The sequence below is a fragment of the Electrona antarctica genome (genome assembly GCF_951216825.1).
Source record: "Electrona antarctica genome assembly, chromosome: 24".
Classification (NCBI taxonomy): Eukaryota; Metazoa; Chordata; class Actinopteri; order Myctophiformes; family Myctophidae; genus Electrona; species Electrona antarctica.
The window spans coordinates 19,675,282-19,701,498 of record NC_136803.1 but is presented as its reverse complement, the minus strand read 5'-3'; the positions used below and the strand labels follow the sequence as shown (position 1 = coordinate 19,701,498).

Below are 26,217 nucleotides of genomic sequence, written 5' to 3'. Positions count from 1 at the left end.
GTTTTCTATCTCGTGGCTCTGTTTGTGTTTGTGCCCGGAGTTCCAGGGCCAGCTGGCTGAGGGGGCATCTCTCTAGAGTTTCGCTGTGTGTGAGTGCCTTGTTATGGAGTGCATCTAGGTCGCTTTCTTTTAGGTGGTTGTAGAACTTAAGTGCTCTCTTTTTTATTTTGATTATGAGTGGGTATCGTCCTAATTCTGCCCTGCATGCATTATTTGGTGTTTTTCGCTGGGTACGGAGAATGGATTTGCAGAATTCTGTGTGTAGGGTCTCGGTTTGGTGTTTATCCCATTTTTCAAGGTCATGGTTTGCTAATGGTCCCCAGATCTCACAACCATAGAGGGAAATTGGTTCTATCACAGAGTCCAGTATTTTAAGCCAGGTTTTTATTGGGATGTCTATTTTGATGTTTCTTTTGATAGCATAGAATGCCCTTCTTGCCTTGTCTCTCAGGTCCTTTACAGCTTGGTTGTAGTTCCCTGTGCTGCTGATGTTTAGGCCAAGGTAGGTATAGTTTTTTGTTTGTTCTAGTGGGATTGTATTTAGGAAAAATTGATGGTTTTGGCGGCTGGATCTTTTTTGAAATATCATGATTTTAGTCTTAGTTAGGTTCACTGTCAGGGCCCATGTCTGCGAGAATTTGTGTAGGAGATCAAGTTGCTGCTGTAGTCCTTCCTTGGTTGGAGACAGCAGCAGCAGGTCATCTGCGAAAAGTAAGCATTTGATTTCTGTGTTTGCCAAGGGGATGCCTGGAGCTGTAGACTGTTCTATCGTTTTTGCTAATTCGTTGATATATATGTTGAAGAGTGTTGGACTCAGGCTGCATCCCTGTCTAACTCCTCGGCTTTGGGGGAAAAAGTCTGTGTGCTTTTCGCCTATTTTAACTGCGCATTTGTTGTTAGTGTACATTGATTTTATGATGTCATAGGTTTTCCCCCCAATGCCACTTTCCAACAGTTTGTACATCAGACCCTCATGCCAAATTGAATCGAATGCTTTTTTGAAGTCGACAAAGCATGAGAATAATTTGCTTTTGTTTTTGTTTATTTGGTTGTCAATTAGGGTGTTTAGAGTGTAAATGTGGTCTGTTGTGCGATATTTTGGTAGAAAGCCAATTTGTGATTTGCTCAGGACATTGCTTTCTGTGAGGAAGTTTAGAATTCTGTGGTTGAGGATCATGCAGAGGATCTTTCCGAGGTTGCTGTTTACACAGATCCCGCGGTAGTTATTTGGGTCATATTTGTCTCCACTTTTGTGGAGTGGCGTTATCAGCCCTTGGTTCCATGTGCTGGGGAAGATCCCAGATCTGAGCACGATATTTAGGAGTTTTAGTATGGCCAGTTGGAATTTGAGGTCGGTGAATTTTATCATTTCATTTAGAATACCGTCTGCCCCACAGGCCTTCTTGGTTTTAAGTGTTTTTATTTTGTCTTGTAGTTCTTTTAGGTTGATTTGGGAATCTAGCGGATTCTGGTAGTCTTTTATGGCTGACTCTAGGTTTTGTAGTTTCTTTTATTTGTTTTTGCTCTTTGTTCTTCTCGATTGGGCCAAAGAGGCTAGAGAAATGGTTCACCCATATATCTCCATTTTGGATGGGTAGTTCGTCCTGTTTTAGCTTATTAAGTCTGTTCCAGTTTTCCCAGAAGCTGTTTGTCTGTATGGAATCCTCAATATCTTGCAGTTGGTTTCTAACATGTTGATCTCTTTTTTCTCTTACTGTATTCTTGTATTGTTTCAGTGTTTCCCCATATTGGAGACGTGTGTTGTGGTTTTCTGGGTCTCTGTGTTTTTGGTTTGATAGTTTCCTTAATTTTTTCCTGAGATTCTTGCAGTCATTATCGTACCATTTGTCATTCTCAACGTTTTTTCTGGCTTTCCTGTTTGATACTTTTAGGTTTGCTAGTGAGGCTGTTAGTTCAAATATATGATTGAGGCCTTCTACTGCCCTGTTTACACTTTCACTGTTTTTTTCAAAGGTTTTTTCTAGGAACTGATCCAGTTGTGATTGGACTTGTTTTTGCCTAATAGCATTTTGGAAAGCTTCTGCGCTATGTTCATTCCATTTGTAACGTTTTCTTATAGTATGTAGTTTGTTTGGCGTTTGTTCTTTGTGTCTGTGTGTTGATCTGTTTAAATAGGCTGTGGTTCTGTTGTGGTCTGACAGGGGTGTTTGCGGGCTGACTGTGAAAGCTCTGAGAGATGCCAGGTTTATGTCAGTGATAAAGTAATCTACCGTGCTGTTTCCCAGGGATGAGCTGTATGTATATCTATCGAAGGAGTCCCCTCGGAGTCTACCGTTAACGATGTACAGACCCAGTGAGCGACAGAGCTGTAGCAGTTGTGACCCATGTTTGTTTGTTGTTTTGTCGTGATTGTATCTCGGGGGACATGTTGGGGAGCTGATGTTTCCCCCTCCTGGTAAGTGTTTGTTTCCCTGTGTGTTGAGGGTGTCAGGCCCTTGTCCTGTTCTGGCATTTAGGTCTCCACAAATTACAATGTGACCGTGTGCCTGGAAACGGCTGATATCCTCTTCTAGTGTGGGAAAAAAGTCTTCTGTAAAGTAAGGGGATTCAATTGGGGGGATGTAGGTGGCACACAGGTAGACATTCTTTTCGGTTGTGGTAAGTTCCTTGTTTATTTCTAGCCAGATGGAAGAAGTTCCCGTTTTGACTAGCTTAATGGAGTGGATTAGTTCTGATTTGTACCTCATGTGGGAGCCATTGAACACTGGAACCACCAGCCCAATGGAGATTGCTGGAAGACACATTAACCAAATAGACTTGTGGGTCAACTGAAAACAGAGAAAGGACAGAACTATTTATCTTCGGGGTGAGATCTGCATAAAATCGAATCTAGTGAGCTTACGTAAATCAAATAGTTCCTGTCTCTTCAATGTGTTTCATGTGATATGTTTGATACCTATCTGTATCTAAACACTGCACCACGTGAGGAAAGAATTCCATGTGGCGAGTAATTCTTTTTATTTCCATGAAGTGAATTTCCTTAATGATGACAATTCCATTTAGCAAATTCCACGTGATGATATATAAAAATAAAATAGTAATAAATAGCTGTATCAACATGTACTTGCTTTAATGTTTATTAATTTGTCATTCTATAAATCTCCTGTGGCATATAAATTAATATTTGATTAATTTACAAAAGAAAACTGTGGACTGTCACTGTAATGTGAATTTTAGAATGCCAACTACAGTGCCAAATATATGCATTATTGTGTATTTATCTTCCTTCCATTAAGTCTCTTTGCTCACCAATGTGCTCAGTCAAATTCATGCAGCTGTCAATCTAACAGCTGATTTGACTCCTCCACTCTGTCAGCAAAGGTATACTTATTTGTGTCGGCCTTATGTTTAGCGCAGATCCTTATATGGACAGTTAGTATTTGCATCTCTGTTAAGACAAGACTATAAGGACTGTCTGAGAATGGGGTTGGGGAGGCTTGCGCCCGGAGGGGCTGCTGGAACAGGCAAGGAGGCCTGTTCCTCACTCTCTGTATGTTGTTTCTCTGCTGAATCTTCTTAATAAATTCTCAATACTTCACCCTGAAGAACTTTGTCATTATCTTTGGAAGATTATCACTAGGGAAAGACCAGGGCCACACAATCCGTTGGATCCACTCCGGAACTACTCTGCCGGGACTGGGAGGTACAATTCTGGCATGCATGGAGGGACTAGGCTCTGTGGGTTGACTCCAACAATAGAGTATGAAATAATTTCAGCTAAGGGGTCCCTCTCTCTCAGCTAAAGCAGGAGACGTACTTTCTTGTGTGTTTGGGGTGAGGAGCGCACGTGCGCTTTTTGCGTCTGCAATCTGCATGCATACTTTCTAGGGGTGTAACGAAGTATGTATCGAAATATCGATTTTAATTTAAAAAAAGTCAAAGTATATCGATATGTAAACAGCAAATATCGTATCGTATCGTTTGACTTTGTATCGTATCATTTTGCAATGGAAATAATCGGTATCGAATTGTTTTGCAATGGAAATAATCACTTGAATCAATACTAAGTGCTTTAAGAAGAAAAAAGAAAAAGATGGGTTTAATTACTGTTCATATCCCTATAACACTTGAACTATTGATAAATGTTTGTATTCTCCTTGGGCTGAAAGACCCCTGGATTGGTGGATGCCTTGGGCTACATCTGGACTGAAAGGGGCCTGACCTATTCCTCTTTTCCCCTGTAGGAGGCAGTACTGTACATCTGACTTTTTAATGAGGTTATATACAGCAGGAGTTCTCAACGTTTTTGGCCGGGGACCCCCGGAAATGCTTTGGCAATGTCTCGGGACCCCCGCCCCGCCCCCTCCCGACCCCCAATATAAATTGACTGCTACAATAACCTTAATAATAGAGACAATACACCATAAATAAATACTGAAACCAGATATAATCATTAGGGAAGGTGTATGCATGTACTATGTGTATTATATGTAAACTCTTCATTTCCACTTTAGCCATTCAGTTGCAAAAAACAAACAAAAAAACAAACAAAAAAGGAAAATAATTTGGGGACCCCCAAAATAATTTGGCGACCCCTCGAGGGGTCGCGACCCACGGGTTGAGAACCCCTGATATACAGCAGTGCATGGTTGTCAAACATGTTCACGTCAAGGACCCTCACATTCTTATGCACATGGATGGACCCCCATCTGAACACATTAATTCTTATGCACGTGGATGGACCCCCATCTGAACACATTCATTCTTATGCACATGGACCCCCATCTGAACACATCCATTCATATTTGCCATTCGTTTGCTGTTGGGACGTAATGGGACGTTAGTAGGCCCTCGATTAAAACAATAAAATAATAATAATAATAATAATAATTTCTAGGAGTAAGGTGGCCCTAAACAAGATTATTTTCCATATAATCTAATATGATGTGTGTAGTTCTTTATAGATCTAACCTCTTAATTTTTATTTCAAAGTGCACCAGATTGAAGGATTTTCATCGCAAATGTACAATTTTTTTCTGGAGCCATGGGGGGGCTGCCCCCCCCCCGGCGTGGCAGTGCATGGGGGGCAGCCCCCCCATGGCTCCAGAATTTTTTTTTAATTTGCGATGAAAATCCTTCAATCTGGTGCACTTTGAAATAAAAATTAAGAGGTTAGATCTATAAAGAACTACACACATCATATTAGATTATTATCATCTTTACTGTGCTATTGCCATCAATTCAATCAACCAACTGCAAACCATTTCACCTGTGGGCAGTGGGCCACAAGTGTATTGATTGCATAATGCAATTTGCAACTTGCATTCAACTGCATGTGGCATATTATAAAAAATATTCTGTTGTGTCTTGTGTGAGATCTTAATTTTAATTTTAATAACAGTTTTTTGGATAGGGCAGTGGTGGGCAACTTTGATGATTGAGAGGGCCACTATATGTCACACTCACTCCAGAGGGCCAAAATGCATATAGTCAAAAATAGCTGATCTACAAGCTCAAACTGCGACGTGTTTTGAGCTATCTGCTATTTTTGCTAATGTTTTATTAGAATCCTGAATTATTTTTAGCTACCGGTATTTCTGAATTGGAATCCTGAAAATTTAAAATTGTATTTAATTTCAAATACATATGTTCTTATGTTAAATTTATGAACTTAAATGCAAATACATTGGACATAAAAAACGTATATAAGTACTAGTCATTAAGCTACTAATATAGACTGAAGTAATAAGCCTATCTCACAGAATTTCCCCGCCCCCCTTAATACGCCCCCTTGCGGGGTTAGTGGTGATAGCGTGACGTCACTCCATAGACGCTTCATGTTAACAGAGGTAATTTAAGAAGTCTACAACTTTTGTTTTCTCAAGGTAAGGTTTGTTCTATCTGTTCGAGCTGATTTACCATATTGTTTGCTTCATAATAATATTGGTCTGTCACATTTTTACATTAGAAAATGTACTTAGATTCTCCAGAGAAAAAAACGTGTAAATGCTCATGTTAAAGTCACCACTATTTACCGGAAGTGGGCGTGAAAAACGGGCTGTGAGATAGGCCTATTAATGCGGGTCATGCTTGCATGTTTGGAATTGTAACAGCTGAAATCAATAATATATCAGTATTCCGATATTAAAGGACCACTTCACCACTTTTCAACCTATCTTCATATAATAGGTATAATAATCGTGAAAAAATGGCACGATTCTTTTCTACTCAGTCTGTGTCTCATAGGAGGGTTGTGGGCAGTTTAGAAACCGTCTTCCAGTGACATCATCATTAGGCAGATTTTCTTTTAAACAAGATTTTTTTACAAAAATATTTAGATTTTCATTATCGTGAGAACGATGGCTTCCATTTTCGCATTGCAACTTTTCAGGACTAGAAAGCCTGCAGTTTCTATTAGCTTGTATCCCCCATCGATGATGTCACTGGAAGACGGTTTCTGAACTGCCCACAGCCCTCCTATGAGACACAGACATTTTTTCATGATTATTAGTGAGGATATGAAGATAGGTTGAAAAGTGGTGAAGTGGTCCTTTAACCTGCGGGCCGCATTAAGTGAAGGTGGGGGCCACATGTGGCCCCCAGGCCGCCAGTTGATATTAACCTGTGGGTCGCAATAAGTGAAGGTGGGGGCCACCAGTTGATATTAACCTGTGGGTCACATTAAGTGAAGGTGGGGGCCACCAGTTGATATTAACCTGTGGGTCGCATTAAGTGAAGGTGGGGGCCACCAGTTGATATTAACCTGTGGGTCGCATTAAGTGAAGGTGGGGGCCACCAGTTGATATTAACCTGTGGGTCGCATTAAGTGAAGGTGGGGGCCACCAGTTGATATTAACCTGTGGGTCGCATTAAGTGAAGGTGGGGGCCACCAGTTGATATTAACCTGTGGGTCGCATTAAGTGAAGGTGGGGGCCACCAGTTGATATTAACCTGTGGGTCGCATTAAGTGAAGGTGGGGGCCACCAGTTGATATTCACCTGTGGGTCGCATTAAGACTGTTGCAGACCCCTGCATTAAGTGAAGGTGGGGGCCACATGTGGCCCTTAGGCCGCCAGTTGATATTAACATGCGGGCCGCATTAAGTGAAGGTGGGGGCCACATGTGGCCCCCAAGGCCGCTAGTCTATATTAACCTGCGGGCCGCATTAGGCCGCCAGTTGATATTAACCTGTGGGTCGCATTAAGTGAAGGTGGGGGCCACATGTGGCCACCAGTTGATATTAACCTGCGGGCCGCAATAAGTGAAGGTGGGGGCCACATGTGGCCCCCAGGCCGCCAGTTGGTATTAACCTGCAGGTCGCATTAAGTGAAGGTGGGGGCCACATGTGTTCCCCAGGCCGCCAGTAGCCCATGTATGGGATAGGGGATACATAAAAAAAAAAAAAATCTTCTCCCTGTGATGTGGCCCCCTCAGTGGTTGTGGCCCTAAGCGACCGCTTATATTGCTTATGCCTAGAACTTTGTTTTTATTTAGAATTTTCGGGTCACATCGGGCATCACAGTACATTTTGTAATTGTTACAAGTCATTTGTTACATTAATTATTTTTAACTTTCATTGTGTTACGGGTCATACAGTTCCAGGTGGGTAGGGGAACCCTCTTTGAGTAGTTTCAGTCCGTTTTAGTCAGTTCGCTCCCAGTTACATGGTTCATGATAACCATACATCGGCATTCCATTCTTTTTGTTGTTTAAATTAAATCAATGTTCAAGATTATGAAAAACAATGACGGAAGGTGAAAGAGAAAACAGAGGGAAAACAGAGAATCCTAAAAATAAAATAAAATACGAAACGAAGGGTAAACAGTGGACAAAACAAATAAAACAAAAACTTGAGCACAACAGATACAATAATGACATCATTAATGACAGAATAATGACAGTGTTCACCTCTTATTCATTCATACAGATCCTTTACAAAATGTCTATTCCCATGTATAATATCCATTTCAACCAGTATCTGTGAAACTTTTCTGTACATATCCTAACTGCGAAAGTAAGTTCCTCCATTTCGTATATGTTTCGTACAATGGCTGTCCACTCTCCTTTCTTAGGCGGGCTTCTATCCAGCCACTTCTTGGTTATTGCCTTTTTTGCTGCCACTAGCAATATTTTAAGAAGGTATTTATCTGGGGTATTAAGGTCCTCTGGTATGTTACACAGGTAAACCTTTGTAAATTCAAATTCAATCTCAAAACCCATTATTGTGTTAATGTCCGATACTCCGATACTATTTCTAGCCAGAATCGTTGTATTATTGGGCAGTCCCAGAATACGTGGAAGTGGTCAGCCATTGCACTATTACATTTTCTCCAACAGTTGCCTGCTTCCGGTGTCCCACTCTGTAGGCTTTTTATTTTCGGTGTAATGAAGAACCTAATCATGTTTTTCCATGAGAATTCTCTCCATAGGCCAGAACTAGTGGTTGTGGATATCACATCACATATATTCAGCCAGTCCTCCTCTGCGATGGTTAGATTTGCCTCTTTTTCCCATCTAAGTCTGATATAAGCTGTGGAGTGATTTTTAGCAGATTGTATATTCGAATATAGCTTTGATATCAGTTTTTTGGTGGTTTCGCCTTTATAAGCTTCAGTAAAGATGTAAATCAGGCCAGTTTGAGGTTTGTCTGTTTTTATGTTCTTATCAAAATGGTGCCTTAGCTGTAGGTACCAAATCGTGTTTGTCCCTCAGATATTGGAAGCTTTCCAGGCCTGTACTGGATGAGATCAGACAATATGTTGTTATACCATCCCAAATCCATCGTTTGAATCTAGCATCCATCTGGGCTGGTTTGAAATCTGTATCATATGCTATCCATTTCAATCTCTGTACGTCTTTATTTATCTTTTGGTCCTTACATTCCTTAAACCAGACGTTCAGAGGGACTTTCGTCCATTTACTTAATTCTCCTGAGTGTTTCCTCATGAGAATCCTATCACCCAGTACTGCCTGGAGGGGGACATCCAATTGATTTATTTCAATTTCTTTCCATTTTGCATCGTATTCCGGATTACACCAATAGACTAAGTATCTTATTTGTGCTGCTTTATAATAGTCTTCTAAGCATGGGAGAGACATACCTCCCTCATCTTTAGGTAACTGTAATGTTTTGAAACGTACTCTGGGTTTCTTACCTCTCCAGACGAACCTGGAGATAGCCCTATTCCAGTTGTCAAATTGTTTTTTTGGTATTTCTACCGGTAAGGATTGAAAGAGGAATAGTAATCTTGGCAGGATATTCATTTTTACGGCTTCTATTCTATCATGCATACCAAACACCAGGGGGGCCCATCTGTCCAAATCTGATTGTATTTCTTTTGTGATGAGATCATAGTTTTCACTATAGATATTTGTCAGGTCTTTCGGTATATTAATACCCAGATATCTAATTGTTTTTGCGCTCCATTTAAAGTTGTATTTATTTCGTATATCCTCATGGGGTGAATAGTTAAATGAAAGGACTTGGGTTTTGTCTATGTTCAGTTTGTATCCGGAGTATGTACCATATATTTCCAGACAGGCCATGAGCTTTGGCAGACTGGTCTCTGGGTCGGAAAGTGTCACCAATACGTCATCGGCATATAGGCAAATTTTATGTTCCGAGGCTGATCCTTTCCGGCCCTATTTTTTAACCAATTTAGACCTTACACCAGATTCTAAAAAATGTCTTGTAAATCCTGACAGTTTTCTGAAAAACCAATAGATATCAGTGGTTCTCAAACTATTTCATGTCAAGGAGCCCCAGAATTATTCCGTATTTGGCCACCGACCCCCATCTGAAAATATGCTGTTCCAGGGACGCCCCCAGAAGCAAAGATTTGAGTTAAAAACTTTGGCTCTGAAAGAACAATATATTCAAAGATTTGCGCCACGGACATTTCCAACGATTTTTCAAAAATAGCAGATCCACAAGCTCGGCACCGAGCTTGTAGATCTGCTATTTTTGAGTGGTGTAAACCACTCCTACAACTGGCTTTGTTAGTCTGTCTGTCTGTCTGTCTGTCTGTCTGTGCAAAAAAAATGAGCACGGTTGCTATGGTCACCCAGTTCATACGGGTGTGATTTCATTACGTCAGACATTACGTCAGACCACAGCTGATCAGTCTATATAGACCTTACACCACTCAGTTCACACGGGTGTGATTTTTCCAATATAGCTAAAGTATAACATAATGCTTAAAACATCAAAAGGGCGTTCCCGACCCATCCTGGACGGATTAAAACTGTTTTGTCCCAATTAAGGAGTCCCTACTATACCGCTGTGGTTTGGGGGCTTTTTTTTTACACTTCTGATGAGATCTCCTCGAATGATAGACAATAAAAAATCAGAGAGTCCATCCATCCATCCATCCATCTTCAACCGCTTATCCGTAGCCGGGTCGCGGGGGCAACAGCTCCACCAGAGTGCTCCAGACTTCCCTCTCCAGAGCAACATTAGTGACTTCCTCCTGGGGGATTCCAAGACGTTCCAAGGCCAGTGAGTCGATGTATTTCCACCAACTGCGCCTTGGTCTGCCCCGGGGTCTCCTCCCAGTGGGACGTGCGTCGAGGACCTCCCTAGGGAGGCGCCCGAGAGGCATCCTAACCAGATGCCCGAACCCCAGCTGACTCCTTTCCAGGCGAAGGAGCAGCGGTTCTACTCCGAGTCTCTCTCGTGTGACTGAACTTCTCACCCTATCTCTAAGGGAGATGCCAGCCACCCGTCGAAGAAAACTCATTTCGGCCGCTTGTATTCGCGACATTCTTTCGGTCATGACCCACACTTCAGACCACAGGTGAGAGTAGGAACGAAGATTGCTCGGTAGACAGAGAGCTTTGCCTTCTGGCTCAACTCTCTTTTCGTCACAACAGTGCGGTACAGCGACTGCAATACCGCCCCTGCCGCTCCGATTCTCCGGCTGATCTCCTTCTCCAACCTCCCCTCACTCGTGAACAAGACCCCGAGATACTTGAACTCCTTCACCTGGGGTAATGCCTCATTCCCTACCCGGACTGCACAATCCACCGGTTTCCTGCTGAGAACCATGGCCTCAGATTTGGAGACGCTGATCCTCATCCCAGCCGCCGTACACTCGGCTGCGAACCGGTCCAGTGAGAGCTGAAGGTCTTGGACCGATGGTGCCATCAGGACCACATCATCTGCAAAAAGCAGTGATGCAACCCTTAGGTCACCGAGCCGAATACCCTCTCCGCCACGACTTCGCCTCGATATCCTGTCCATGAAAATCACAAACAGGATAGGTGACAAATCAGAGAGTGTGATTAATTAAAGGAGTCATTGAAGCGAGTGTTGTTTAATTAAATGTTATTGTCATTGTTTCAACCCTGTGTGTATAAACATCCTCTGAGGGCGATGAGTTAATTAAAAAAAACATAATTGTTCATTAAAAAAACATGTTAATGAACATGAAATAAAATAAATAAAGATGTTTGTGTCGCCGAGTCGTTCCCTGTACACAGATATGACATCACTCACCTTAAAGGAGTAGTTCACCCAAACAATGACTTATTTTTCTCATTTCACTCCCCATGAAGCCGTGAATTCATGGAGATAGTGAAATGGAGTGTACAAATGGAACCAAATCTGGACCCTTACAGGTCTGTAACTCTGAGAGTGTACAAATGGAACCAAATCTGGACCCTTACAGATCTGTAACTCTGAGAGTGTACAAATGGAACCAAATGGACCCTTACGGGTCTGTAACTCTGAGAGTGTACAAATGGAACCAAATGGACCTTTACAGGTCTGTAACTCTGAGAGTGTACAAATGGAACCAAATGGACCCTTACGGGTCTGTAACTCTGAGAGTGTACAAATGGAACCAAATGGACCTTTACAGGTCTGTAACTCTGAGAGTGTACAAATGGAACCAAATCTGGACCCTTACAGGTCTGTAACTCTGAGAGTGTACAAATGGAACCAAATGAACCTTTACAGGTCTGTAACTCTGAGAGTGTACAAATGGAACTAAATGGACCCTTACAGGTCTGTAATTCAGAGAGTGAATACATTTGGCTCATAACACGATGCGACATGTTATGGTGAGCTTGTAGATCAAAAATACAGGGTCAAAGTTGTTAACCTGGGCTGTGTGTGTGTGTGTGTGTGTGTGTGTGTGTGTGTGTGTGTGTGTGTGTTTGTGCGTGTGCGTGCATGTACGCATGTGTGTGTGCGTGCGTGCGTGTGTGTGTGTGTGTGTGTGTGTGTGTGTGTGTCCACTATTGATTCCGCTGCTAATGGACTTTGTCTGTTACAGCAGACAGAAGAGGAAATACTTTTAACTCACTGTCTGCCAGAGTCTGTGTTTCAGTGAGGTGGCAAAAAATTACCCCAGGTCTTGAACCGGAAGTTAGCAATCCTCCCGCGGGGGAGGATTGCTAACTATGGTCATGCAGTCATGAGGTCATGAGGTCATGACCGACAGAATAAGGTTGTGGATACGAGCGGCCAAAATGAGATTTCTCAGACGGGTGGCCGACATCTCCCTAGAGATGGGCCCCTTATCCATAAACCTCTTTACCTTTTGGAATAGTTCAAAATAGCCGTTCTACAAGCTCAGAACGTGTCGATGTAGACAATTGGCTAGTTGAACAATTTTAATGTTTTTCAAAGTAGTAAAAAAGGCAAAGAAGTTTAGGGATATAGGGGTTTAGCACTGACGAAAATAGGGCCCATAGGGTGAGAAGTCTCCCTAGGGAGGTCCTCGATGCACGTCCTACTGGGAGGAGACCCCAGAGCAGACCAAGGACCAGATGGAGGGATTACATCTCCACAATGGCCTTAAGTTGGAACGCCTTGGGATCCCCCAGGAGGAAGTTACTATTAAATGTTGGAGTCTGGAGATCTCTGGTAGAGCTGTTGGCCCTGCGACCCGACTGCGGATAAGCGATTGAAGATGGATGGGATGGATGGATTTTCGGGGAGCTCTCTCTCTCTCTCTCCATGTGATCATGGATTGTTGTTACAGCTGCTATTATTGTTATTCGTCTATTGTTACTGTTACTCCCCCCTTTCTCCAGCCCCTCCACACACACACACACACACACACGTACACAAACTCTCTCTCTTAGATGTTGCCAGATTTTGCGCGAGAAAACAAGACAAAAAGAAGGAATTCACTAGGTCACATGAGTACATGTGCGCGCACGCACACGCACGCGCACAGTTTTTAAATACGGTGCTGGACCCAATTTTTTTTCAAATGAAGATTTTTTTTTTTTTAAATGGAATATTTGCTCCCCATCCTCTTTATTTTAACCCCGCAGGGAACAACATTTCGCCCCTCCGGGCATTCTCATGTCATGTCTGTATATGTCTAACAGGGTTGGGAAGCCCTTTTGGTGTTTTAAGCATTATGTTATACTTTAGCTATTGAAAAATCCTGGAACAACATATTTTCAGATGGGGGTCGGCGGCTAAATACATATAATTCTAGGGGTCCTTGACATGAAATATTGAGAACCACTGATATAGAAACATGAGGTATTTCAGAAAACTGTTAGGATTTAGAAGCCATTTTTTTCGGCCTCAGGTCTAAATGGGTTACGACTACATTGTAGCTGTAATAGTAACATTAATATTAACATTGTAGCTGTAATAGTAACATAAATGATGATACTAATGTTAAACTTTAAAAGCAACAGCAGATCCAACATGGACTCTGGCCGTCTCAGAGGTCAACGACCTCGGTTCTGTTCCTCCGTCTGCTGAACAATAGTCAATATTTGTACTGTGTCCTGCTGACTCAAACACGCACGCACGCACGCACGCACGCACGCACGCACGCACGCACGCACGCACGCACGCACGCACGCACGCGACTCAATATGAACTCAAACTCAGTACGACTCTTCTAACGAATGAAATATTAAACTAAGATCACTATTTCATGTGCCAATATTAACATTTTTTAAGGTTTGATTAGAAAATAGCAGATCTGTGACCTTGTAGTCGTAGATGTACATGTACATATGCATGGGGTTCAAGTGGTTGAAGCAATGTTGAACCCCATCACTCCACCCTTTATATATTTTTGGGGTAGGATTTGACCACTTATCATGGCTATAAGCTATAGTATGAATTATGTTGGTGTATTGATATGCAAACAGACTGTAGGAGAATTCAATTCACTACAGACGGACGGACAGACAAACAGGTTTCCATAGCAGCGAGTCGAAAGGTAGGCTAAACAAACCCACGTTCAGATGACCTGATACTTTGACCTATCAATCAATCAATCAATCAATCAATCAATGTGAACCTGGGAGAGAGAGAGAGAGAGAGAGAGAGAGAGAGAGAGAGAGAGAGAGAGGGGCAGAGAGAGGCAGAGAGAGGCAGAGAGAGAGAGAGAGAGAGCGAGAGGCAGAGAGAGGCAGAGAGAGAGAGACAGAGAGAGAGAGAGAGAGAGGCAGAGAGAGAGAGAGAGGCAGAGAGAGAGAGAGAGAGAGAGAGGGGACAGATTGAGACACGGTCACAGTCATCACTCGGGGGTTAGAGTTTGGACCATGAAGGACCCTTTAATTCTCCTTGTGCTGTTTCTATGCAGCTGCCAGGCCAACAATGGTAAATATAGCATCATTATCAATTATTATTATTAATATGTGTATAGTACTCGTCATGTTGAGGTTGTGCAAGTAATAACTTTTTAATTTACTTTTTAATTAATAAAAACGAAATGTTATTTTGTTAAACCCTGCCGTGTCTCAACCTTGTGGTCCAGGGATCGACCATCCAGGGGTCCAACATTTTTTACGAAATGGACGTGTTTGTAACCGGGTCACACTCTCAGAGTTACAGACCTGTAAGGTTCCATTTGGTTCCATTTCTACACTCTCAGAGTTACAGGCCTGTAAGGGTCCATTTGGTTCCATTTGTTACACTCTCAGAGGTACAGGCCTGTAAGGGTCCATTTGGTTCCATTTGTTACACTCTCAGAGTTACAGGCCTGTAAGGGTCCATTTGGTTCCATTTGTCACACTCTCAGAGTTACAGGCCTGTAAGGGTCCATTTGGTTCCATTTGTTACACTCTCAGAGTTACAGGCCTGTAAGAGTCCATTTGGTTCCATTTGTACACTCTCAGAGTTACAGACCTGTAATGGTCCATTTGGTTCCATTTGTCACACTCTCAGAGTTACAGGCCTGTAAGGGTCCATTTGGTTCCATTTGTTACACTCTCAGAGTTACAGGCCTGTAAGAGTCCATTTGGTTACATTTGTACACTCTCAGAGTTACAGAACTGTAAGGGTCCATTTGGTTCCATTTGTTACAGTCTCACAGTTACAGACCTGTAAGGGACCATTTAGTTCCATTTGTTACAGTCTCACAGTTACAAACCTGTAAGGGTCCATTTGGTTCCATTTGTACACTCTCACAGTTAAATTAATATTGATTTTACAGTATAATTTTGGGTCCCTGCATAGAAATGCCATTGCATGGGGTTCCGTAGTCTAAATGCATGTCAAACTGGAGGGTATTCTTGAAATCAAAATGGTTGAAGATCACTGCTAGACTCGAGCCATGAAAATCCAGGGGGGTCCCTGGCATATCTTTTCAAATGGGCGTACTTGACATGAAAAAGTTTGGGAACAACTATTGTAGATCATCTCTTTTCGCTACACAGCTCTGACGGAAAACTAAGTAGGCATATACGACGATGTAAAATGGCGTTCAAAAAATTGCAGTGACCCCAGGCCTTGGCTTACAGCAGCTGTAAAAATACCTAGGCTATTGGGTTATCACTCAGGAAGACCACCTGGGGCTTCCTGGTTGATCAGAGCCATCTTTAGGGTAGGAGACTACAGTTTGTCTTTGCATTTTATTACTACAGTGCCTGTCACAGGTGGGGGTCTTTTGACTTCCTCACACACACACACACACACACACACACACACACACACACACACACACACACACACACACACACACACACACACACACACACACACACACACACACACACACACACACACACACACACACACACACACACACACACACACACACACACACACACACACACACACACACACACACACACACACACACACACACACACACACACACACACACACACACAGCATGTTATATTGGTATAAAGAGATGGGACAGAGAAGGAGTTGGGGGAGAGAGCGAAGGAGACCATGATGGACAGGCTTGGCCTGGCCTGAATGTGCTGTACTAATGGAAAGATGACTTTATGCGTGTAACCTGATGTAACTATGGGATATGCCTTGATTGAATAAAGAAGGACTTTGCCTGGGACAAATACAAATGTGTGTCTTTGTGTGTGTGCTGTGCATATGTGCGTGGGTGGGTATTTGTGCATGCGTGCATGTGTCTGTGTGTGTGCGCTCGTGTGTGTGCGCCTGTGTGTGTGTGTGCGCCCGTGTGTGTGCGCCCGTGTGTGTGTGTGTGCGTGTGCGTGCGTGCGTGCAGTGTTCCTGGACAGCCAGTCGGCCACTCAGGTGTTGGTCAGGAACAGACGAGCCAATTCGATGTTCGAGGAGATAAAACCAGGTTTGTTGTTCATGTGACTTATATGAATGAGTTGAATGAATGTGTTTTGAATCTCATCATTATTATTTATCATCATACTATATTACTTCATTATTGTCATTATCAATGTCCATACATTATAGTGCATGCAGGCATGTTGTGCCAAAAAGCAGTGTTGGGTCAGCTATTATTATTATAATTTTTTTCATAATTTTTATCCCACGATTTTGTAACCCATTTTTTCACCCAGTGTCAATTATCTAATGTAATCCTGGGCGCTTACACTTCCTCTGCCAACCTGGGGAGGGCAGCGGACTGACCTCATATGCTTCTATGCATGAGGAGTCCAAGCTGCTTCTTTTCACCTGACAGGGGAGAGTTTCACCGGCCGGACGTAGCGCGTGGAAGGAACACGTTATTCCGATCAGTTCCTTTCCCCTCCATCAGGCGCCCCGGCTGGCCAGGGGGAGGTAGTTTAGAGACCAGGATTACTGCATGTTTTTTTGTGAGGGTAGTAGGGTACCTACCCTAGGGGACACGGGGAGAAAATGTGAGGGTACCTACCCTAGGGGATATGGGGAGAACATGTGAGGGTACCTACCCTAGGGGACATGGGGAGAACATGTGAGGGTACCTACCCTAGGGGACATGGGGAGAACATGTGAGGGTACCTACCCTAGGGGACACGGGGAGAACATGCCAACTATTATTTATTTGATTTTTTTTTCAGTAAGAATTGAGGCTCTTCAATTCTTACTGGAAAAAAAAACATCAAATAAATAATTAAAACCAGTGTTGGGCAAGTTAAGCTACATGTAGCTGACCCAACACTGCAAAAAAAGGGCTAAACCTAACACAAATTGCAACAGAAACTCTTTCAACTCATGTTAGTAGTAACATATCAAAACTCCTACGAAATCCCAGTGGTGGAACATATTGAAAAATGCAAAAATTGGTGATGGTACCATTAACAACCTATAGCCTATATAAGGCATGCATGTCATATTAAAAAATGGCCTTATACCGGTTGTTAACACTTACAGCGCTAGCATTTATTGAAAAAATTAGGATGTAATTCACGCCAGCATTTTTTGCATTTGAGCTCTTATTTTGAAAAGCCACATTTCCAGTCTACCGGAAGTAGATTAACCTAGGAAGCCGGCTCTGTGCCGTCAAAGAAACGCTGTTTTGACCAAAATTCCATCTGGGACAAGGAATAGGAGATACAGGCGATTGAAAGAAACGGATAGAATGGATTATTATGGCGACTATTATTAAGATGGACGATCCCGTGCTGTGCTAACAACACAGCTAGCTAACCGGCTAACTTAAGTAGCATTATGGCTCGATCGATCGAATGCACTATAAAAGCGCAATTGCCATTAATCAACGGCAATGGCGGTAAGCGTTAGTATCAAAATTAGGCTTCAATTGCCATTAATCGACGGCAATGTTGCTGAAATTAATGGTATACCACACCGATTTTATCAGTTTTCAATATGTTCCACGACTGGTATGGGATTTCGTAGGAGTTTTGATATGTTGTTACTAACATATTCATGAAAAAAAGAAAAGAAACAGTTAAAAGCGTTTTTTTTTGCAATTTGTTCAGGGAAATCTCTCAAAATGCCTGCACTATCATTAACTGCCAGAATTGCATTATTTTTAACTCTGATCGGGACGCAACACAAACTGACACAAAATAATTGTGTTGTTTTTGCAGGGAACCTGGAGAGAGAGTGTGTCGAGGAAATCTGTGACCACGAGGAGGCTAGGGAGGTGTTCGAACAGCCGGACAAAACGGTACGGTACACTTACACATTCATTCAACATTCATACATGGTCACTGTTGCTAGTCAGAAACCAACTATCTCCATATTTTTCAACTTAATTGTTTCTTTGTGTAAAGTAATGTTCCCACAACAGCGTTGCACAGAAGTGGTGACAATAGACTGCGCTAAACGAATGATCACATGATCGTTAATACAAGAGGGAACTTGTAATAACATTATTTAATGCTTTCCTTTCAGGCAACCTTCTGGGCTTCGTATTTAGGTGAGTAAAAAGTATGACAACAAAACTATAACTCAGTCCAGACTAGTGTTAACTTAAGTTTAGTTTATAGATCACTGTACAAAAATGCCTGTCTGTCTGTCTGTCTGTCTGTCTGTCTGTCTAGACTGCGACGGGACAAAGTTGTTGAGAACGGCAGACAACATCAACCAAGTGCGAGAGTGCATTGAAGGTGAGACTCCACCCCCCTCCCCTCCCCTCCTCTCCCCTCCCCTCCCCTCAGATCAGGACTCTGAGTAATGTAGTGCACTCATTGCACTGTGCATTTGCTTGAACTCGTGTGTGTGTGTGTGTGTGTGTGTGTGTGTGTGTGTGTGTGTGTGTGTGTGTGTGTGTGTGTGTGTGTGTGTGTGTGCGTTCAGGTGTGTGTGTGTCAGGCAAAGGAGGGAACTATCTCGGCAACGTCAACATCACTCTGTCTGGAAAGACCTGCCAATACTGGAGCAGCAACTTCCCCCATCCAATCATACGGTCGGTCTGTCTGTCTGTCTGTCTGTCTGTCTGTCTGTCTGTCTGTCTGTCTGTCTGTCTGTCTGTCTGTCTGTCTGTCTGTCTGTGTCTGGTCAAACAGAGTCAGTTAATGATACTAATGAAGGCTATCTATAACTAGAATCTAGTTCAAACTTCAACATTTATTATTTATTTATGCATGTATTTTTCTTTTTACAAAATTGTGAAAGCTTTTTAGCATGAGGGTCAGATCTTTCTAGGTTTATAGCAAACACAGATTTCTCTCTACGTCGTCCTCAGACAAGCCTTCCATCGGCGTCTCCAGTCATCTCGGTTCTCCATACATCTGGCCAGCTCATTTGTGCTTTCTGCACCAGCATCTTTCTTTAGTACGTCCACATAGGTAGGTGTGGGACGTTCTCTCGATCGATGCCCGTGTGTTGGTTCCCACAGTACAAGCTTTTTGGCCGGGAGTTCTTGGTGTCGGTGGCAGTGGCCAGCTAGTCTCAGCATAGCATAGCAGGTGCTATTTGTGGTTGTTGTAACAACGCATTCAAACCTCTGCCTCTTCCTGGGGCGGCAGTGAATACGTCACCATCCATTATCACGGTGCCGGGCCAATGGTCCATTTTTGTTGGAATTTTGTAAAATCTTTTCTTCAGCTTTAATACATTTTCTACTGTACATCATATACATTGTGGATTTTCAGCGAGCCCACGCAGTTTCTGCAGGAGCTGCTTCTCTAGTACAGAACAGAGCCTTCATTAGTATCATTAACTGACTCTGTTTGACCAGAATGGAACAGAGCCTTCATTAGTATCATTAACACTGACTCTGTTTGACCAGAATGGAACAGAGCCTTCATTAGTATCATTAACACTGACTCTGTTTGACCAGAATGGAACAGAGCCTTCATTAGTATCATTAACTGACTCTGTTTGACCAGAATTGAACAGAGCCTTCATTAGTATCATTAACTGACTCTGTTTGACCAGAATGGAACAGAGCCTTCATTAGTATCATTAACACTGACTCTGTTTGACCAGAATGAAACAGTCTTTTGAATAAAATTCTACTATTCCACGTTTTTTTTGTCATATTTTAGTCAATGGCTACAAATCTTGTCCAAAACTCAGAGAAGCACATTTTTCTATACGTTATTGAGTTGGTATAATCAATAATGTCTGTCTATCTTTCTGTCTGTCTGTCTGTCTGTCTGTCAGACAGTACAACGCGTCGGATGCAGGAAGTGTCCTGAAGAAGAACTTCTGTCGGAACCCAGACGACAGCACCAACGGACCCTGGTGTTTCACCCGAGACCCCACCGTACCGCGAGAGCACTGCTCAGTACCTCGATGTGGTTAGTAGTACTACATACTCTTACTACTACTACTACTACTACGACTACTATTTTTGTCAGGTGAAACCTGACATACAACAGGCCCGTTTTTTAATAGCGACCAAGTCATCAATTTGAGTCACCCCCATGCCGCCTAAGCCAATGGGAGCCACCTAAACGCCGCCTAAGCCAATGGGAGCCTCCTAAGCTATGACACGGGCACGTCAGAAGTCTGCAAATCTGCAGTGCCCAGAGACCACACTCTCAACCATAGACACAAACTCCCAGACCACACTCTCAACCATAGACACAAACTCCCCAGACCACACTCTCAACCATAGACACAAACTCCCAGACCACACTCTCAACCATAGACAAGACATATATAAACACCGCAGCGGAGTGGACTCAGCGGAATAATTAACAAAGACAGTTTGTTTATTTTTGGACCACAATTCTTATATAGGAGACGATTTTAATGTTATTCTCCATAGAGAAAAACCTCCGCGAACCCCTTGGAACCAGGGGATGAGCGAGTGACGTCAGGACTCCGGCGCTCTATAGCAATGATTACTATCACAATATAGAGCCATTTAACACTTTACATTTATAATAATTATAAATGTCTGTCTGTCTCTCCACCTGTCCGTCTGCCTGTCTGTCTCTCCACCTGTCTGTCTCTCCACCTGTCTGTCTCTCCCAGGCAAAGTGTTCGTGCCGTCCACCATGGCTCCTCCCAGGCAGGTGCCGGTCAGAGTCTGCCTGACCAACAACGGCGTGGACTACACGGGCGACCTCTCCGTGACCCTGGGAGGCCACACCTGCCTGCCGTGGGCGTCGCCGGCGGCCAAGAGCCACAGCAAGGGCAAGGAGTTCATCGCCGAGGTCAGGCTGACCGACAACAAGTGCCGCAACCCCGACGTCGACCCCGAGGGGCCCTGGTGCTTCGTGTCGGTCAACGGCAACGTGACCCTAGACTACTGTGACCTTGACCTGTGTGGTAAATACACTGCTGTGACCTTGACCTGTGTGGTAAATAACTGCTGTGACCTTGACCTGTGTGGTAAATACACTGCTTTGACCTTGACCTGTGTGGTAAATACACTGCTTTGACCTAGGGCTTTAAGCAACTAGAGCTTGTAGGTCTGAAAAATCGTGAAAATGTGGCACAAATCTAATATCTGAATATATTATATTCTTTCAGAGCCGAAGTTTTTAACTCAAATCTTTGCTTCTTAGAGGGGTCCCTGGAACAACATATTTTCAGATGGGGCTTGGTGGCCAATTACATATAATCTTGGGGGTCCTTGACATGAAAATGTTTGAGAACGACTGACATAGAAACATGAGGTTTTTCAGAAGGCTGTCATGATTTTGAAGACATTTGTAGAATCTCGTGTCAAAATGGGTTAATATTTGACTTGGACTTGACTCGGTCTCGGACCAAGGGACTCGAGTCTCCCCCCACCAAGACCACTCAAGTCACGAGTCACTACAATGCAGTGAAATACTGTTAATATACCCACATTACGAGGAAGCCGTTCACATTAACATATAGAAAGCTGTCTCAATTCACAATTTTCCGTGAGTTAAGCTGCTTTCCTGAATAAAGAAAGGCCCACCAGCACAAAGACTGTTTCTCTGCCAAAAGTAGTCACAAAATAAATGAAAAGTTTCATGACAAAAATTAAATGAATTCCCTAGATTAGAAAACAAATGTTTAAGAAGTAGTGAAAATAGATCTGCAAGCTCGCGGACGGGAAGTGACGCGTTATGCTATCTTCACTTCATGATAAATGCTTTTTATACATGTGATGTATTCCCATGCTTTTTTTTTGTTCTTGCTTAATGTAAATCGCTCTGGATTAAGAGCGTCTGCTAAATGCCTAAATTGTAAATTGTTCACTAGTTTGGGCACTGCATGGGCAAATGTCTAATTCTATATATGACCCATTGTGTGTGTGTGTGTGTGTGTGTGTGTGTGTGTGTGTGTGTGTGTGTGTGTGTGTGTGTGTGTGTGTGTGTGTGTGTGTGTGTTCCCCAGATGAAACACTGGGCAGGGGCTCTGAGGTCACAGAGGGCAGAGAGCGCTCCGTTCTCTCTAAACCCGGCCCACGCAAAACCTTCTTCAGCCCCCGGAGCTTCGGCGGCGGAGAGCAAGGTACTATAATAAATTATTATTACAAGTAAAACGCGCAAACATGGGAAGTGAACGCAGCTCGTAAATTGCAACAATTAGAATAAATTACGTACTTTTTTTTTTTTTATTTATTTTATATTCTATTTTTTAAGGTTTTTTGGGGGGGTCTCTTTTTGTAAACGTTTTTTTTAAAGTTTTTAAAGTGTGTGTGTGTGTGTGTGTGTGTGTGTGTGTGCGCGCGTTTTTTTTGTGTTGTTATTGTATATCTATCTCCCTGCTCCTTAATGTTGGAGTTGGATAAATGATGGTGTTTAATTGTGCCGAGAAGGGAGAAAAATTTAGCAGAGCCGAACGCCATGATAAAATATTATATGCACACTTTTCTCATTCTATAATAAATATTGGTTAAATCTATTTGTGAGTTATCTGACTGAATTAGTATTATTTAAAACTAAGTACAAGGTCTTAATGTCTCACAGTGTGAAGTATTGGCAGCTTGTAGAATAGACAGAGGATAGACAGACAGATCTACTTTTATATATATCCAGCACAGCAGAAAGAAAGAAAGAAAGAAAGAAAGAAAGAAAGAGAGCAGATACAGTCATGGGTATCAGCAAGATAACAAAGATGCAACGGTAGGTAACAACTAACAAGTATCAACAATTATGTTGACGAATTGAATACACAGGGCCACAATGGGAACAAAGCCCTCAGGGCTTCTTGTGTTATCCTTTTAGCATCATTGTGTACCTTAAGTAAGTAATCAATCAATCAATCAAACAAAAAACATTCCCGTTCCCGATTCCCGTTATGAACGATTCAAAATCGATTCATAATTTCCAAATGTTTTTTCTTTTGTTCTGCTTACAGTTACAGTTTTCACTACATTGTGTTTGTGATATGAAATGTAAGCTTACCCTAATCACAGTAAACATCATGTCTTCAGTCATTTTCAAGTTACTGTAGTCAGTACTAGTCACTTCAGATCAGCACAGCTGTATTGTATTGTAGTATTGAATCGAGAATCATTTTGAATAGACAATCGTTTTGAATCTGGAAAAAAAAGCTTTAGAATTTAAAAAAAAAAAACGTTTTTGGATTGAGAATAGAGTTGAATCGAAAAATCGATTTTGAATCGAATCGTGACCCCATGAGAATCGGAATCGAATCGAATCGCGGGACACCCAAAGATTCACAGCCCTAATAACACACGAGCGCCGCCATTTTGTGCACGCTCAAACCAAATTCGATGAAAAGGGAGTTAAATGCTGCAATTTCTTTAAAAAAAAAAAAGACAAAATATGTCTCCTAACGTCATTGAAGTAGGACTCATAGTGTCCCTGAGACCCATCTAAAAGACCACACCTGGGTCCTGGGACCCATTACATTGAAAACCTCTTTAACATCACTCAATAGCTAATAGCCTACAAAAAAAAAACATATGTGTTATTGTATATGTGTGTGTGTGTGTGCGTGAGACAGTGTGTGGGAACAGACCTCTGTTTGAATCGAAGAACATCGCAGATCAGAACGAGAAGGAGCTTCTGGAATCGTACCAAGGAAGTCGCATCGTCAACGGAGACGACGCAGAGGTGGCCTCTGCGCCATGGTAACCACCACAACAACAACAACAACATACACACACACACACAAAACAAACACATTACAGTCAAATGCAAAACGGAAAATAACATGCATTATACAATAATACAATAAACAATACAATAAAAACAGGTTGTTTTGAGGAAGCAATCTGATTGGTTGATGGATGATGGAACGCCTAATCAAAACATTAAAACCAGCTGCTCGGCTAGCCATTTTCTTGGGCCATTTGTGGCTACATCTGTAATTTAAAAAAATATGATTTATCTTATCTAATATGTTAGATTTAATGAAATTGAGTCAACACCTTTTTTTTTAAGAAGTACAGTAACTGTTGTATAATCACAACAATTACACTCAAGGCTGTGCGTTCTTTCATTAATGCACTTCTGCATCATTAATGCATGCAGGCGTGCATTAAAGCACACCCTCTCATGTAATATTGCTTAAACAAAACATACGCCACCTCAACGTACAACATATAAAGCCACATGTGAGATACGCGACAACAGTTGTTAATTATTAGTGCTATTCGTAATGGTGTATTACTACTAGTATCGCACACAACCTAATAGTCTGTTCTGCCCTCGCTGCTTCGAGGCAGTTAGGCAGAAAGATAACTCCGGACAAAAGTACCAGGTGTAACAACTCTTTACTGAAGTCCCAGAGTAAAACTGAAATGAATACAAATACAACAAAACATCATCAGTTTGATTCAAATGTAGCATAAATGATCATTAATTTGACATACATAATCACAAAGATGCATAATATACTCACAGACAATGCTTTGTCGCACAACATGGAAAAAAAGGACATCTGTCTGCCTTCACACACCAAACTGAACTGAACAAACTAGTGTGCTGCCCTGCTAATTACAATTTAGCACACCTTGAGCAGGCTCAGAAGAGACCTAATTACACAATGTCAAACACCTGTCTTAAAACAAGGTACACTCTTCAAATTAACTTGTGAAATAGCACCACCCACTGGCGGACATAGTCTCAGCCAGCACAAGTCAATAGCACTATTATTGTTACCGTATACACGTGTTTATCTTGTATTAACATGTATATCGTTGCTGTCGGGAGGAAAACTCATAACTCAATTTTTTAGGTTTTGGAGAAAAACAATTGCATAAATCAGTGCTATTGAACATCCTTTACGTCTGTGTGTTGTTTCAAAAAATATTGAACCAATGAAAAGTAGTAAAAAAAAGCGCTTCGGACAAAACCTCTCAACTCCATTGGACCCTCAAACTGTCTGCTAAACCAGCCAACTCCCACCACCTCTCCCCCTTTGATGTACGTAATTGACAATATATAAAGTCACAACATCTTCGATGAGACAGTATTGCTTTGTTTTCAAAATATAAGTCGCCTGAAAAATGAACATTTTGGTTGTATAACCCATTCCGAGATATATTGTTTAACCCATTCTGGGTGGGAAACCCTTTTGGTGTTTCAAGTGTTATGTTATACTTTAGCTATTGAAAAATGTTGTTTCTGTTGTTTTTGAAAAATCGTGAAAATGTGGTGCAAATCTTTGAATATATATTCTTTCAGAGCGAACGTTTTCAACTCAAATCTTTGCTTCTCATGGGGGAGACTGGAACTACATATTTTGACATGGGGTCCACGGCCACATACAGATAATTCTGTCGGTCCTTGACGTGAAAAATGTTGACCACCACTGACTGTTTTTCAGAAAACTGTCATGATTTTGAAGACATTTGTAGAATCGTCCTCAGGTCTAAATGAATGAATGAATAATAAAGGCAGGTGATGTTTATCTTGTATTAACTTATATATATATTGTTTATCAAAGGCAGGTGATGCTCTACAAAAGGAGTCCTCAGGAGCTCTTATGCGGCGCGTCGCTCATCAGTGATGAGTGGATCCTCACGGCGGCTCACTGCATCCTCTATCCTCCATGGAACAAGAACTTCACCGCCGACGACATCCTGGTCAGACTGGGAAAACACAACCGAGCCAAGTGAGACCCACTATACACCTGTCCCTGCACTGTTTAGCTCTCCGTCTGTCCGTTTACCTGTAAATGGTGCATTTGGTAAATGGTGCATTTTATACAGTATAGCGCAGGGGTGGGCAACTTTGACGATGGAGAGGGCCACT

General features: G+C 42.2%; 2 protein-coding genes across 2 annotated transcripts in view; one reads left to right on the top strand and one right to left on the bottom strand.

Moving 5' to 3' along the window:
• The window catches only part of LOC306917394 (extracellular calcium-sensing receptor-like), a 52,670-nt gene that overhangs the window by 13,399 nt on the left and 13,054 nt on the right, over window positions 1-26,217 (bottom strand). The window contains exon 2 of the mRNA XM_079495614.1: window positions 23,978-24,079. Within this exon, the coding sequence (XP_079351740.1) occupies window positions 23,978-23,999 (22 nt within the window). The 5' untranslated portion in view covers window positions 24,000-24,079. The remainder of the gene's footprint in view (window positions 1-23,977; window positions 24,080-26,217) is intronic.
• LOC306917553 (prothrombin-like) overlaps window positions 25,917-26,217 on the top strand; it is a gene marked incomplete at both ends in the record, with an annotated part of 2,801 nt that continues 2,500 nt past the window's right edge. The window contains one exon of the mRNA XM_079495846.1: window positions 25,917-26,077. Coding sequence (XP_079351972.1) covers window positions 25,917-26,077 — 161 coding nt within the window. The remainder of the gene's footprint in view (window positions 26,078-26,217) is intronic.